Source organism: Neodiprion lecontei, chromosome 6 (genome assembly GCF_021901455.1).
Source record: "Neodiprion lecontei isolate iyNeoLeco1 chromosome 6, iyNeoLeco1.1, whole genome shotgun sequence".
Taxonomy (NCBI): Eukaryota; Metazoa; Arthropoda; class Insecta; order Hymenoptera; family Diprionidae; genus Neodiprion; species Neodiprion lecontei.
The window spans coordinates 9,476,710-9,493,609 of record NC_060265.1 but is presented as its reverse complement, the minus strand read 5'-3'; the positions used below and the strand labels follow the sequence as shown (position 1 = coordinate 9,493,609).

General features: G+C 36.2%; 1 protein-coding gene across 2 annotated transcripts; it reads right to left on the bottom strand.

Annotated features, from left to right (window-relative positions):
- Positions 1-183: 183 nt before the first annotated feature.
- Positions 184-14,589, bottom strand: LOC107217558. Of its 2 annotated transcripts, XM_046742867.1 has the most exons (10): positions 14,455-14,589; positions 10,156-12,369; positions 8,700-9,921; positions 8,106-8,518; positions 7,229-7,366; positions 7,018-7,139; positions 6,785-6,909; positions 6,415-6,698; positions 6,084-6,266; positions 184-5,815 (listed from the first exon to the last, which is right to left on the bottom strand). In XM_046742867.1, exons 2-10 carry the CDS (start codon positions 12,130-12,132, stop codon positions 5,576-5,578), a joined length of 4,704 nt encoding a protein of 1,567 aa, XP_046598823.1. In that variant the 5' UTR covers positions 12,133-12,369; positions 14,455-14,589; the 3' UTR covers positions 184-5,575. The 2 variants fall into 2 exon arrangements, with proteins under 2 accessions (XP_046598823.1, XP_015510612.2); XM_015655126.2 differs by having other exon boundaries at positions 8,700-12,369.
- Positions 14,590-16,900: the final 2,311 nt, after the last annotated feature.

Below are 16,900 nucleotides of genomic sequence, written 5' to 3'. Positions count from 1 at the left end.
CAACAACTAAGTTTTCAAATTTAAATTAACCGCGCCTTTTGCGCGTTGACTTGATACTTTTTGTTTCTGAGAGAAGGCGCATCATTGGCAAGCCGGCGGTCAATTCACGGGATAAAAATCGTGGAGTATACAATGATAGTGAAGAATCTTGTCGTAAATATTTATAAAACATATTTGAGGTGTACAAAAGTATTTTTTTAATGATTGTATTGTCTTTTGATTCAGGGCAACGAACTGATTTTTTTTTTCAAGCATACCGAGAAATATTGCGTCTTCATTCGAACAAAATATTTATTTCAATAATTCCAGGTAAAAGAATAATTTCGATTCAAAAAATTTATAATCTTTTCTTCAATCATAGAAATGATGGAGTAGAAGACTATTTTCATGAATGTTGACGTTGGGCTCGACATAATTTTTGCCGATCCACGGACTTTTGTCATTGTGCAAATCGTAACTTCGTCTGTTTCAACTAATCAAGTCTGTGCAGTTAATCAAACCTTTGTCTGTTTCAGCAAAACAAACTTTAACTGTATCAATTAATCATACCTTTCGTCTATTCCAGCTAATCGAAGCTTTTGACTGTTTCAGTTGATCAAATCTTTTGTCGGTTTGAACTTATCAAATCTTTTGTATTTCCAATGAAACTTTTTTCACCAACATTTGAAGCGATTTCTGCTATCATTTTCGAAATCGTCAATAAAGCCTTGATAAATCCTGCTAAAATCGGATTGAAATGTGTAAAATTTTTGATCAGAGAAATATCCCATCCCAGGCGGCTTAGCAGAGTATCTTTTTTGAGGTGAAATATTTTCCCGATTAGTAATCTTTCTTGGCACGTGGCCAATTCGATTTTTACATGACGTATCAAGGGTCTGTTGATAAATATGAGGATTGTAGCCTGCTAATTGATTTTGATGTTCGTAACAAAAATTACGTCGAAATTGCTTCAGTTCGTATTTCCGATGCATCCCAAATATTTCCGATGTAACTTCTATTACCAACATTAGTTTAGGCGCTCATTTTTAACGGAAACAATCTAAGTATCACGTTTATTACTAGAAGTAGAAAGTTAACCACTATTTTATCCTCAGCCATGGTTTGCGTGAAATGACAATGCGAAAACGAAAAATCTTACACATTCAAAATAGTTAGATTTATCTACGCAAAAAATCGGATGCGGTTTTCACTACATACTGCAACCTGACAAAGTATAAGGAATATCTTTCACTTTTGATTTCGTGTGGTAGCAACGCAGATGAACTTCTGCACGAGATAAATTTCGACGTTGCGGGCATCGAAAAGAATTGAATGATAGTTCACTTTCAGATAGATTTGATTCCGGATTTAAATTCTTGGTAGGAAAAACCGGAGTTACATGTATATTTCTTAGTTATGCTGAGAAAGTGTGTTTACATTTAATATTTTTCAAATTTTATTGAAAATTGATTAATAAAAACATAAGTTACGGAAGAATATTTTGTCAAAATACATGTACATACACGTATGTGTACGTATGTACATGTATACTATAATATAGTATATATACATCTATTTTTAATGACAAAAAAAAACCATCCCACTGGCATAGGTTCGCATTCAGATAAGAAACTGCGCCTTCGTAATTTAAAAGAAATTATTTTCAGCCGATTTAAGGGTGAGAATTGATGAAATTAAACAAGAACCACGCTCATATAATATGTATATACATATACATACATGTATATATATTAGGGTGGTCCTTATTTGGGGTTCGGATAAATTTTCATTGCCCCCCCCCCCCAAATGCGTGTTTCAAATCACTCGAAAAGAATGTGTGTAAAGTTTCAAGCTACTACGTCAACTGGAACACGTCTTTCAACGAGTTTGAATTTTCCCATTTAGGTAAAAAAAAATATCTTACTCGGCATTGATTTTCCAGTAGATCAAAAAAATTCTATAAAAATGATCTTTAAATTTTTTTGCAAAATTCCAATTCTTACTTAAAATAATACAAGTTATTCTCAGTCAAACATTCTTTTCTGTTTAGTATCGTATTATTTAGGAAAAATCAAACAAGAACGTATTGAAAAAAAAATTAAAGCTCTCGTTTATATTTTTGTATAATAATTTGTATTTGACACAAAAAAAATATTCATATTCACCAGAATTTCTTTGCATTTACTTATCATCATGGGTTGAATGGGAAAACTAGGCACGTGTTTCAATGGACGTGGCGGCTTGATACTATAGACAATTTTTTCCCCGTGATTTGGAACAGATCTGGGAAGGCAAAAAAAATCTTTCCTACTCCCAAATAAGAACAATCCTAATATGCATATGTTGATATTGTTTTTCACATTACTGAAAACACTAAACTTTGTATTGCGATGGGTGAAAAACATACAAAATACTCAGTAAGTCGGAAATTAAAAACAGATTAGAAATTTACATTTAAAGTAATAAACAATACATTTGCCATTTTGCCAAAATAATATAATATAACAATAATATTAATAGTTTTGATAATAAGTGAGCTGCATCAGATAGATAATATGTATCAAGATTTACATCACGCCAAGAAGTTTATATAATAATTTTTATACAACAACTTCAAACTTCATGATTATCATTTCACACCCTTGTCTAAGACGTTTGGCGCTATGACCGTTGAGTTCTTGAAACATAATACCACCATTATGTGATATGGCACATTTTCGAAAATAAAAATTTTTACACTTGCATACTGTACTTTTTATTATTGTGATGTTAATGTCCAAATGCCCGCATTTATAACGTTCAAAGTCCATAATTGATTCGATAATTTACAGTACAAATCAATTACGTAATATTTGTGAAAAGTATTCATATAGTAATTTCAATTTGTCATAATAATGATAAAAATAAGAAGAAAAAGGTATTGAAACTTGACAGCCAATTTCATTAATTGTAGCCACCTATCGCTATTATATCTTTACAATTTACAAATATAATTTGATACATCTTCTCAAAAAATACATTCTCGCCACACACACATATCACCACTTGTCTTTACCAATATAATTCCTAATAAACGTAGAAACAAATGAAAACTTAAACACTTCGAACGTTTAAACAATATGTAGCAATATTGCCAATTAAAATGTAGTGATTTTTAATGTACAGCAAACTATCAGCAGTTATGGTATTATTACTAAATGTTTATCATCTACTGGAAAGTATATCTAAGAGCTATTGCAACTTAACATTAAACGTTACGAAACTATTTATCAATGCTCCAAAATGGTGGACGATGAAATAAAGATATTAAGTATAGATTCTAAATTGTGTAAATGTGATGTTTACAATCGTACAGGAGAAACCATATTTTTTTTTAAATTGCCATGAAAATTAATTTTGATATTCACGAGTGATGATAATAATAATAATGAAAATAACGATAATCTTAACTAATTTTCAATCGTTGAATGATAAAACGTCAGTAATTTACTCTCCTACTTATCTAGTCATTATATACCCTCGCTTTCTCCAAAACAAATTGATATTTTACTTCAAACTTATGAGTTTGTACATTTCCGTATTTGATTCATTTTTTAAATTGATTTGATATAAAGATACATGAAGAACTAGCAGGAATTTTTGATGTTAGTAACCGTTATACGATTTTTGTGACTTTAGCAAGTAACTTGCAGCGTCGCACTTGACTAAACACGCGATTTCTGTCGATATACATATTCTCATAATTTTTATGTACACAAAAGCAATTAAATAAACTATTACATTACGGCAAAGAAATTATTCCGAAAGTGGCTTTTCGAAATGTCGACATGGATTAGTTTACTAGCTTAACCCTAATTGATCACTCTGGGTGAATTTCACCCCAAATATTTTTCAAACTCCTCGTTTTTTTTTCTGCACAATTGAATTTGTGATTACTTTACCAAGGTGTGAACAATTAGGGTTGAATTGCAGATGATTTTCAATTATATTTTCATCCAAAAATTACTACTTGCAAAATATGATAATTAAATACCACGGATTTCAAACAACTGTTTTGCATACGTATGAATGTACGATAATTTTCGGTTACTGGTTTTGAATGTGCATAGATTTTACAGCTAACAACTTTGAGTCCTTTGTTCAAGCAGAAGAAACTGTTATTTAATTGGAATTTTTATACATACATATATTATGGCTGGAAGTAAGAATCGTTTTTTTAGAAGAATGAAAAATGCAGATAATCAATGAGAGACAGTACGTGAACCACGACGTTATTTGTGTTCATAATAATTGGATGGTCCAATGGCAAACTGAATTACAAACTTTACATCCTAAGCTAGATAAATTTCATTTTATACACATCTGAAACTGTGCCAGAAGTGCAAATATTATTATGCCCTTCTCCATTTATCTGTTTATCACAGTCGCGGGACAAGATTTTCCAAATAAATACGTATTTAAAAATTGAAACATGACATCGTACAAAAGTAAAAATTCTCACATCTTACATATTGTAAATAGCCAATTCACTCTGGCATAAGGTATCCAATTGAGTTCCCCAGATGTATCGTTATTTAGAATTTCATTCCTTTCGGTAATTCACCATTATTAACAATAAGTTAAATAGGAATTACATATTAGGTCTCATCATCCCGTGATCAGTAATTCGTTCAAACAATAGACGTTAATAGTCAATTCAAATTTCACAACAATATTTTGTGGCACTTGAATTTAGAAGCATTCTCTGTTTCAGTTTTATAGAAGCCACTACAGCGTTATAAGTATCGTCAGGCTTATATTGTTTACTATTTAGAAAAGATTTTCGTTGATGGAAATAGGCAAACGTTCTCGCTCAACATCTTGGATGGCTGACTAACCGTTATCGCTAATGAAAAAAAAATTTGACAAAGTTCAGCATTATCATTTCAGGACAACTATAAGTTGAAAATAAGCCTAACAGAAAACATTGTTGATTTCATCTGTCACCAGTATCAACCTTTGACGCTTTAGCACAACGTGATGTATATGAGTATATTACACAGTAAAGTCAGTTAATCGTTAAATTTCTCACACTTTCACTTTTCACGAATATTTCTAAAATATCTATCTCACTTGCACACTCAGACTTTAGCAAATTCTAATTTAACTTTGTCCGAAACCTAGACGCGATATAAATTCTACAACTATCTCTATATTCACACGAATATGATAATTTTCAATAGATAACGTTAAAGTAGTGGCAAAATTTGGGCATGATTTTCAATCATCTATGTCACGGGTGAGTATGTTACAAATGAACAGTGTGTGCGGGTGTAAGTTATTACTATTGCTACGAATTACGAATTATTATCTACGAATATAATTCACAACTAAAATTAAAGATCGTCGTATTCCTATGTCTATGATGATTTTCTGTTATTAATGTTGTTACTACAATTCGTAAGATCAAGACAGTCCGACGTCTACAGAGAAACCGTTTTTCTTGTAGAGATATATATATACTCTTTTCACGTGTTTATTTTATCACTGGGTGAAACAACCCATATTTTTACAACTCATTCGGTCATCATTGATCGTGAAAATTGTCATAAAAGAACTAAGACGGCTCAAAATTCATTTGGGTATTATTAACCATTATCAATGGATTACTTTCAGTAGGCACCTGTGAAATAGGGGTGGCAGCAGGTCCTGCATTTACCAGCGTCGACGAAGTATGTGTTAAAGAGTCAATTTCCAAACTTGGAGTTGTTGACTTCACTCGAGAATTTACTTTTGCTTTAGTTTGTTGTTCCATGCTATCAATTTCTGCCCAGATGCCTCGAACTTCTTTGAACAACTGCAAAATAATAAAATGAATTTATAAAACAAAAAAGAAAACCGAATTAAGTGATCGCGTTTTATGTTTTTGGGCTTTCCGCTGACTTAGTGGTGGAGAATAAAAGTTTGCAACGTTACTACATATTAAAAATTTTGTTGTAATTGAACGCAAAAATTCTTGACAGAAATTTCGCGCACGTACTAACTGTGCAACGATCCTCGAGAGGCCAAAACTAGCAAGCATTCATTTCATGTAACTGAAAAGTATAAAATTTGATATCAAGTACCTGATTGAGCCAAGATTCGTCAGCAAGTAACTCATTAAGTATAATAGTTGTATCCTTATGCGGATCCGCAAGTCGCTTATCAGCTACTCGCTTGGCACACTCCAAGAACATTAGATACTTTTGATGCGCCACCTTATTGTACAAAGCTACCTTCCCTTGACATATTCGACATAGAAGAAAATCCTGAAACGATAAGGAAAGAAAAATATTCAGATTGGTGAAATGCTAGTGTCTACCCAATAATTTATATTTCTCGAATATAAGTAATATGTTTAGTTGCATGAAATATTGGTGTGACGGTAGTAAGTCAATGACAAAGCATGCGGCACACCTTCTCTTGAGGGATTCTAGGGTCTGGAGGAGAGCCTTCGAGAGTAGTACCGTTGTACGGTTGACCATACAACAGAACTCTGGCGTGAATTTTCTGCTGCTGACAACCGGTACATTGTTTTCCTTTAAATTCAGGCGCTGTAAGGTCTTTAAGGATATTCAGGCATGGCCATGTGGATATTGCTGTTACAATGTTAGGTTTCCATTTTGTGGTAGCCAAAAGTCGACGTTTTCTTTCTTCAGTTACTTCATCAACTGTTTTCACATTGGACAGGAAATAATCATCTGAAATAATGACATTGATATCTTAAATTGACAGTTATAAAAAATAACGTTCACACATTAATTTTACGCAAATTACAATTCTTTACCTTGTTCTTGAAATATTTCAGTGAGAAAATTCGAATCCAGAGCTTGAGAAATGAGCGTTTGTATGTACACTTCGAAGTTGTCCTGATATTTTTCCGTATCTTTCATCGATTTGACTATATGTTCGCTTTAAAAATAATGTAGTCTATTACTTAAAAGTTTAATATTGATGATTTTCTTAACTGCATGAAACAATAGGTCAACATATTTCCTAGATTGATCCACACAAACTTACCTATCGTCGATAATCATTTCGTCACGTAGAAATTCTACGACGGTTTCCATTTTGCCTTGTTGCCAGAAATTTATTGGAACTTGTTGGTATATGTGACGATTTTGAGGTGCCCAGCCAGAATACTACATAACAAAGTTCAAAATATGTCGTTATTAACATTGCAGTGAAAGAAATTCCAAAATATTTACATTCATTCAGCAAGCAGCATTACCGTAGATATGTTTCTGTACAAAGTTTTCCCATTAGATTTGAAAGGCTCGTATTTCTGAAGTAGCGTCTTGCCGTCTATTCTCCAAAGGGCAGGAAAGTCTTCATCCAAATCCGATTTAATTACCACGAATTCGCCAGACTATTCAACAAACATTACAAGGTCGACACAAATTAATAACTCGATAAAAGAAAACCTCGCAAGACATTCAGAGCATGATTAAAAATTTTCAACGAAAATTATGGAATCGATGGGCTCCGTTTTGGCGCGGAAATATTTTAATGATTGCTATGCTTTGTACGTTTGCAGCCTAGACAGATGAGAAATGCTATTCTTTGATAGGTACGTGAAATTCAGTGTTCTACTCATGCTCCTGACTGGAGGAATTTACAGATAGGACAAAGCGATCAGTTTTATTTTACCTAAACATAACAAACTGCAGTATAAAAATCAAGTAATACTTTCATATGAAATTACCATTTCTTCTGAATCATCCACAAAATGCTGCATGCAACCGATACATTTCCGTTTTTTAATGAACCAAAAATTAATTTAAATCTCACCACATGTACACCACAGTATATGTACATGTACTTTAGAAGAAAAAAAAAACTACTTTTGTAAGTACTACTACTTGAATACAATTCTAATACTCTGCAACTTTGTCAATAGACGTTGATACTTTACGAATTTGCCCACTGATACTGTAGTCCAGAACGAACGTATACTTTGAATAACATTGTTTGAAGTGATCAAAATGAACCTAAATCACTTACAAATTTCTAACTAATGCCAAACGATAATGACGCAAGATTCAAATTTGTTTTTACGCACCACAATCAATTTTTAATGTCTCAATAGACATAAGCCTAATACGGACCTTGAATGGTGAAATATCCAAATCATCATCACTGTTAACTGGGATTACTTTATCTTCTAGTTTAGTCAAGGCTCTTGTTGCATTGCTAGAATGTTTGCCAACGGCGCCTTGCTTTTTTCTCGATGCTTTTCTCTGTACAGCAATATCTCCTGATGAATATCCATCCTCGTCGATAATTCTTCTCGTTTTCTTCGTTATAACAGGTCTACTTCTTTTCTTTTTTTTCTCCTCTTCCTCTCCTACCAATTTAACAGCAGGTGTCCATGCTGGATCAGAGTCAGAATCACCGAGTTCTTCATCGTTGTCAAAGTAATCAATGCCCTGCTGCCGATCGAGAAACTGTTTCACTGATGTTTTCTCCTTTGCTTTTCTTCTAGACGTCTCACGTCTCGGAGGTAGCAATAAGGGATCCACTGTAATCAATCAAAATGTGAGATATGATTTAGAAAAAATGAGTCGTGATCAGAACCAACAATGATATTCCATGATATTTCATGATACTTCCAATATTTTAATATGAATGAAATAATAAATAATAAAATCAATTGTTTCACGTTGATTTGAGGATAAAAAAACAAGAAACAAGTTACTCACCTTCTTCCATTTTTTTTGCATTCTTTTCAGCAACAGCAGTTGCAGCAGCAGTTGCAGCAGCCTCGGCTGCAGCCGCTGCAGCTTTTCTTTTTCTATCCGTTGGTCCACCAGGTTTTATTGGTCTGCCTTTCCGAGGCTTTCCTTCCGATTTGGTGATAGTATATTCCACACATTTCTTTTCACTTTTTTTAGGAGGAAATGAAAAGTCATCATCACTTGTAAACCCATCATCGCTAGAATCAAAGTTTTGCTTTTTTCTCTCCTTAGGTAAAGGAAAGTATCTTGGATCGTTAGCATAGTCAATTGTGGTGTTCTTGGAGGTTGGTTGGACTATTTTTTCTTGAGGCTGAGTGTTGACTCCATTTGTAGATGCTCGAGTTGAATTTTCAATTGATGCTGATTTATGTGGTTCCGGTGGAATGTAAGGCTTTGACCTGTTCCATGTTGCCTTTCTGCCACCACGAATCGCAGGTGGAGGAGATGGATCTCTTTCACCTTGTAAAAACTTGAGATAACTAGTCATAAAACCAGAATTAGGATCTTTGCCGCTACCCGGCCCCTTGGAGTCTTTGTTAATTCGATTAAAAGTCTGGACAGGTTCTTGATTTTGTTGAAGAAATCCTAATTCTTCTTCGATATTTGGAACTATGACCTTGGGCTGATCGTCTCTCGCATCTTGATTGTAATTTGCATGGTTTACTGAATTCTCGCCGTAAGCAGTAGAAGGTATTTCAACTGATGATTGAAACTCGTGCGAATGATGAGCATGGTGCCCGGGTGGTATGTGAAATGCCGGAAAATATGGTATCGGCGGGGGAGCATGATGATGGGTAACCATCAAAGACTGATGTTGATGTGCAGGATTACTAACAAAGTTATTAGAGTGATGCAACGTCGTTTGAGAAGCAAAAGTCCCCGAAGTCGAAGGAAAAATTTTTGACGGCGGTGGAGGAATATTCCACCTGTCAAAATCAAAATAACCATTTTGTTGCTGCTGATTAGCGTTATGATGAGCAGGAGGTGGTATTCTACTTAAATACTCTGTCATAGCTGCCGCTCCTGCCAAATCATTAAGTGATGACCCATGCGTCCCTTTCTCAGCATTTTTCCTCTTCTTACTTACAGTATCAACTTTCCGCCTTTCTTCAACCTGTTTCTGCTGCTCGGCCGGATTAGGAGTAGAAGCTTGTTGCTGTATCTGACATGAGCTCTGCTGCAAGGTCTGTAAATTTTTAACAATGCTCATAGGATCACCCCTACAGCTGCTTAGATCCTGTAAAGTAATTTGGCTTGAATCAAAATAAGCCTGTTGCCGTTCAGAAATATTTAAAACTCTCTGCGCCTGTTGTTGAATAGGTAAATTTTGCGTACTCATATCTGCGTTACTAGCTTGGTAAGTTGTAACTGGAAATTTTCTACTGGCATTTGTCTGTCTATTATCATTTTCCCAACAAACCTGCTGTTTTTGATTCTGGCTAAATTCCTGCTGTCTTTCATAGTTTCTGTTCTCCGTGTTGTAACTGGCCTTGTTATTCTCCGTTGTTCCTAATGCCCTAGTAATCACCGAAGAATATGCGACCTGATTTTGAGATGCTGGTCTGGGAACGGTAACATCCAACGGAGAGGGAGGTGTGACCTGTTGAACGGTTGCTTTGAACTGTGACCCGCTAGTACATTGACTTCCACTAGGCTCTCCATGCTGCTGTAAAGGAGATGGAGAAGACATTGTTGCCATAGGGCTATTATACATCGGATAAGCAGGACTTGGCACATGACCCAGAGGACTGGCCTGTGAATGTGCTTGCAGAGGACTAGGCCTCCGTGGTACAACGACGGCACAGTCAGGGCCATTTTGCGTAGAATTATTTGATGAATATGCAGAGTCTGTGGAAGTCGTAGACTTTGATCTCCCAGTATGATGATATTCGGAATCGCTTGTAGAGCTCGTAGAATAATGTCTGTAAGGTGTTGCTTGCTGCTGTTGCTGCTGCTGTTGTTGCTGTTGTTGCTGCTGTTGTTGTTGCTGCTGTTGTTGCTGTTGCTGCTGATTTAATGCATGGAATTGTTGTTGACTATGTTGCTGCTGAATATTACTATTGGTAGGTGTTCTTTGACTGGGGGCTAATTTACTGTTCGCATTATTACAATTGGTTGCATTATTGCTGGCGTAATTCAACCCTCTAGAATCAATCAGAGAAAAGCTAATCGGTGACGACTGGCTATTCTCGTGAGCATTTTGTTCTGTTCTCCTGTGCTCACCATGGCTACCTAGTTCAGGATATATTTTAGTCTGTGCTTTAGTTTGAATTGATTGGGGAGTTACTGCAGCTCCCTTGCTGGGGGGGGAAGCAAAGTTGCTATTTCTTGCTGATTGTTTTTCCTGGACTTGCGAAGGTGTCGTTCTCACTGCAGCACTTGTATTCAAGAAAATAGAAGTTGTCGATGGCGACCTTATCGGAGGTTGTGGGATCCTGTATTCCTTGCCGGATGTATTGCTGGCTGTAGAGACAATACACGATTGTTGATGCTGTAGGGAAGATTGAACCTTTGCATTAGAAGATTGGTTCCCACTTGCAGCTGCGTAACTACTAGAAAGAGGTTCTGATCCGAATGACGCAGCTCCTTGTTGAAAAAATGGTTGTGTACTGCTAGCCGTTGGAACAGAGACCACTGGTTTTATGGTAACAGCCGGAGACTGTGGCCTGACACTAGTGACTTTCTTAGTCTCTGTATAGTTGGATGATTTAAATTCAGCTGCCGTTACTACAGGAGAGGGTAACTGCGAATTTAGATTGTTCAAGGTTTGAGCGGCGGCAAAGTGGGCATTGAACGTGTTTTCATACGCAGTACCACCAGACTTGGACGAAGGAGGTCCTGGTGAAGATGGAACGACAGTCTCATGTGGTAAAATGCCGAAAGGGCTAGGAAGTTGGGAATTGTTTTGATGTGTCCATGCTAAACTTGACGTTGTTGGTGACGAGGCATTGCCTTGGTGCTCAAAGAATGTTGCCTGATGTGAAGAGTTGTAATTCTCTCTAAGTGTTGAAATTTCATTTTCCGTGGAAGTGTTTTGCTTTGTCGTAGCAACTGCCTGAGCGTGAACTAGGGCTTGTCTATGCTGTGTAACGTAGTGCGCCTGTTTAGGGTTGGCATGATGAAACAGGGGGGAAAATACGTCATAGCCGACTGGAGGCGGAGATAGAAACCCTCCAGGATTAAATGGCGAAGGTTGTCCTGCCAGTGTTGCCGTTGTATGTGCTGCTTGCAAAAGCAGCTGTGATGTTGTCGATGGGGCAGATTGGGTAACAGCCGTGGGCAAGTGATGGGATGCAAAATCACCGCTCGTAGTTGGACTCGTAGTTTGAAATGTACCAGCGGCACCACTAGTGGCTAAACGATTGTACGATGCATACCACGGCCCAGCGGGATCCATTACCCACGCTAAAGCACCAGAGTGCCTAGCCTGCCTGATCTGCTTCTTGCAGACTTTGATCTCCAAATTCACGATCTACAGACTCGACGATATTCATAACATTAATCTTTTATTGTCCATTTCTTTGTATACTTTGAGTGTCAATTTAAAAGTCACATTGAACCGTTGTAGGATTATCTGCGATCGTCACAGCATTTGCTTATGTTTCAGGAAAAGATAAAGCGACGCCATTGCATCCTGAAAGACAGAAAGAAAAGCAATTAATTCCAAGTTCTCATATCATAGATATAATAAATAACTTAAAATTAGCTTTACTGCAAAAATTGACTCATAAGATATGGTTTTTTTTATTGCACAAAATAAAACCTATTTAAGGGCTACTTGTATGCCTAAAGACGTGATTGATTTACTGCATTCAAGATGACCAGTGTAAATTAGATGCACAAAATCCTAAGACGTTTTCAGTCCTAATGCTTTTTTTAATACAAGTTAGTCAAATAGTTTTCATTGGTGGATAAAATGTGTTTAAATTCAGTTCGTGCTGATTTTTGGGATCAGTTTTTGTTCCGTACATGCTTCTACACAAATTTTGCATCTTATGTCATAAAATGATTCAAAATCCAAAAGATTACTTAATGTCGCAGAGAAATCTTACACTTACGCAACGCTGATAAGGCAAAACAAGATAGGCAGTGGAAAGCTAATATCTAGGAATAAGTAAATTAAATTGAAAATCAACAAGTAGTAATTAACAAAGTAATTGAAAACATGAACAGTATTGACAAATAGTGGATAAATTTTCAGGACATGAATAAATGTTCCAGAACCAATAGACATCTTACTACTGGATACTAACAACTTTTATGAGCGATGTCTTTGATCTTTTCCAAAACTTTTATCTTCATGACTGTCAGCGATGGAAAAAAGGAAAATAGAAGACAATAAATAGAGATTATTGCCATTAATATGTCACGATGTAAAAGTTTTCTTTTTTGTTTCCAATGCACAAGTGAATCCGAAAAGTGTATCTGAAGTATATTTATAAATGTGACATACTTTCGACATACTTGTGATTTGATACGCGCTAACCTCAAAGTATAATCTTACATTTACATTAACGTTTTTGATCAATTTTCAAGATTTCCCTGTTGGAATTCAAGCTTGAACACATGACAAAAAAGTTTGGGGTTGGAAACGATGACCTTACTCATGTGATATATATATATATATACATATATATACATATATATATAAAATGTCTATCTAAGTCTATGTAGAGGATGCGCTGAACGATTGATAACGAACAAATGAAATTCAACTGTTTGTTTTACAAGGAGAAGAAAAAATACTAGGAACACTAGAACGTGTTGCCAAAAATAAATAAATGTAATTTGAAAAAATATTGTAGGCATGTTTTTTGGATTCACATATAGATAAAAAAGCTATAAAGCTTTTGCGATCCGAACATAGCACTTCATAGCAATTCATTTCTGTTATCTTTTATTTCTAATATAACTGGAAGATACGTACTAGTATAAAAAAGTGATTCATAAAGCTGTAGCTGTAATTGACATGACACGATGAAGAATTATCATCATTATAATTGCCAAGTAAAAGTCTGTTTCTTTGAAATGGCAAGATGGTACGACATGCAATAGCCGTTGTTATGTAGCACCTCATGACATGTTTTGCAAAAAATGACATACGAGAGATCGTTGCAGCTGTAAAAAGTGGTGATCGCATGAGTGGTCCCTTATTAATAAGTATAACAAACAAAGAGCTACCGACCAGGAGGAAAGGTGATTAAAGGAAAAATGAACTGATTAGATCTTCCGTGTGTTATATGAGTGGAGTCAGTCAGGATCGCGCGAATATACTTCTCGACCGATAATCACGGTCGTAATTTATTGCGTAACTTGCAATGAGGGAAATTAACTATCAATAAAGTCACAATAATAATTGAGTAACACGTGAATGTTGCGGGTGTAGGTGAGCGTGTATTTGTACATAATAGAAATGACAACAATACACGGTCGCATCGCGATGCGCCACCACCTCCATTATTGACTAGAAATCTACCGGGTGATCAGAGTTAGGCGATACGCGATGCTGATAAAAGCCGAATTATAGTCGACGAAGAGTTGAAATGTTCCACTTAACAGGTGCCCCCTGAATGGGTTCCCAACAAGTTGCATTGGTATTCTCGTTGCCGCTGGGAAATGGCATTCCCGACGGTCCGAGAACGGAGTTCTTTTACCGCGTAGCGAAGGTGCATTTTTCCAGGGAGAACAAGCGGAAGGATGAGTTAACTACGGTATTTACCTTGGCGGTGATTAACCGAAGTTCTTAAATCGGTCTTCTGTTATTTAAACAAGGATATAAACGTTTCGTTCTTAAGATAACACAGTAAATATGGTTCTTCAACAAAATATCCAACACGCAGGGTGCACCGATCGGGTGTTTACAAGGGTGCCTGAATCCTCACATGATTCGCTGGTAAAAGTACATAATTTACACTAATATCATTCGACACTATCGCCGCGACACTTTTTATACAAAATTATAGTCACGGTAATCATTTGTCATAAAGATACCCGAACAATGTTCCCACGGAGTGCCCATTATAGGCTGCCATTTTGATCCGAGTCAACAATAGAGCGCGCCATCTATCGATTCCTGAGGGGCACAGGCGGGATTTTTCAAACAATGAAGGGGAAAGCGTTTCTCTCCCGCTCTCCCCCCTCGCCCTTAGCACTTTACCCGCCCACGCCTCCTCGCTCCGTTCTCTCGGTGACCCAGAGACTAGGCGCTCGGCGTTCTTTTACCTTTATTTCTCGTGTATTCGCCAAGCGCGCTTCTGCCGATACGGATGCCAGCTCCTTCGGGAACCACGTTTGTGCAATACATTGACTATTGCAATTATTTCCGTTATGTAATGACGACTTTTTGTTGGCATGAAACATTTCGTCTAATTTTTTTTTTTACTCAGCTGTAGCACGGGCCTCATTCAATATGTATTACGTACAATACACGCGGCGAAACAACCTGTTGATCATGGAATAAACGTCCCTCAATTTTGAACGAAATTTTGACATTTTCTTCCCCTTTACTCGGAATATTGTTATGTCAAAAAGGCATTCTAAAGATTTGCTGCGTTATTCTTTTGCAGTTTACGAGTATATCGTACATACAAACAACGATTATAGTATTACGGTAAATTAAATTTGACCAACAACTCTTTTTTTTTCTTATCAAAGCTGAGAAGTTGATAATTCACAGATTGTTTGACAAATTTCAATGGAAATTTGACAGGAGATCTCATAATTGTTCTGCCCGTTGAAAAAAAATTCAGGTATCATATCACGTATAGCCGCATGCATAATTTGGAAATCGTAAGAGGCAATAATTTCGCGTGAAGGCCAAATACCAATTTTGGTGTTCCCGCGATTCGGGTATTTCGCAGCGTTACGTGAAATTTGCATGCAAATTGATATTTTTATTCACGTGAGTATTACCTAATCTACGATCATTTCTGTCCCGAGATATTATAGCGTTATAATTTTTCGTTTGTGAGCAACGCTTCGGTATTCGATACGTACGAACATACGCGACGTAAGTATTGGCTGCGATGCGCGAGGCCGGCAGAAGAATATCGCAGGTGGATGAGGGGGGGAGGGGGACATTAAGTCGGCAGAGATTCACACACGAGACTCCTCCTCCCGACTCTGGTTCGGTTCCTCGTACGATCAACCCGCTCTACGCCCGCTCTTCACGAACATTCCGCGATACTCACCCGACTGCACCCGACCTTGGGGTGGGTCCATCGCTTCCATCCTTGCGTTAGATTCATCCATTATAACGCATCTCCGACCCGATTCTTAAAAACCTACCTGTAGCTCGGCAGAATCTTGGTAGAGAATTTTTTTCCGAAGAATATACGTATACGGAGACCCAGAAGCTTCGATTTTGTCATATAATTTGTGCATATCTATTTCGTTACATTATTTCAGATAAGTACTGGATTGATGAAAACTCGAAATGATATCGCTGGTTGATATGGGTTCCAAATTGTTGTAAGGGTGCCATTGTAGGTCTTATGAATGTAACAAAATTTAGTTTACTTAGTAATCATTCTTTATCTGGCGGATGTAATTTTTACAATAAATTATACAATTGCAGTATTGAAAAATTCATGCAAAATACTTTTTCTTTCTTTAATTCCTTTCCAATTTATTTGTTTCTCATTGATTCAAGCGTGTTGATTTAACCGTATTTTTGATTACACAATTACCTATATACGTAGACAGTGATGATTTTCAGTCATTTGCTGAGTTTTTTTTTACAAACCTCTCACACTTCTCAACCAACTCATGTGTACGTATATTTTTTTGACAATGGCCCTAGAATTAAAATAAGTTCGATTCCACGGAAATAACGTGAAAAATGTTTTTACCAACTTTTATTAACTAGATAATCAAATTATGATAAGATTAAACTTGAAAGATTACGTGAACAATGGTACAACGTCTCGAACATAGATCTTAGATCTATATTTACAAACACTATACCCTAAGAATTTAACTATTTCAAACATTTCTCCTACTTTTAAAGTCTTGTGAAAATTTTACAGGCACACATCTGTTATTATTTCTTCCGAAACACTCCATACGTGAAATAAAAAGAAGAAACAAACCAGCGTTGGCAAATTATTTGAAATATTTTCACTGAAAATTACAAAATTCTATCCTTGAAACAACAAATTTTTGTT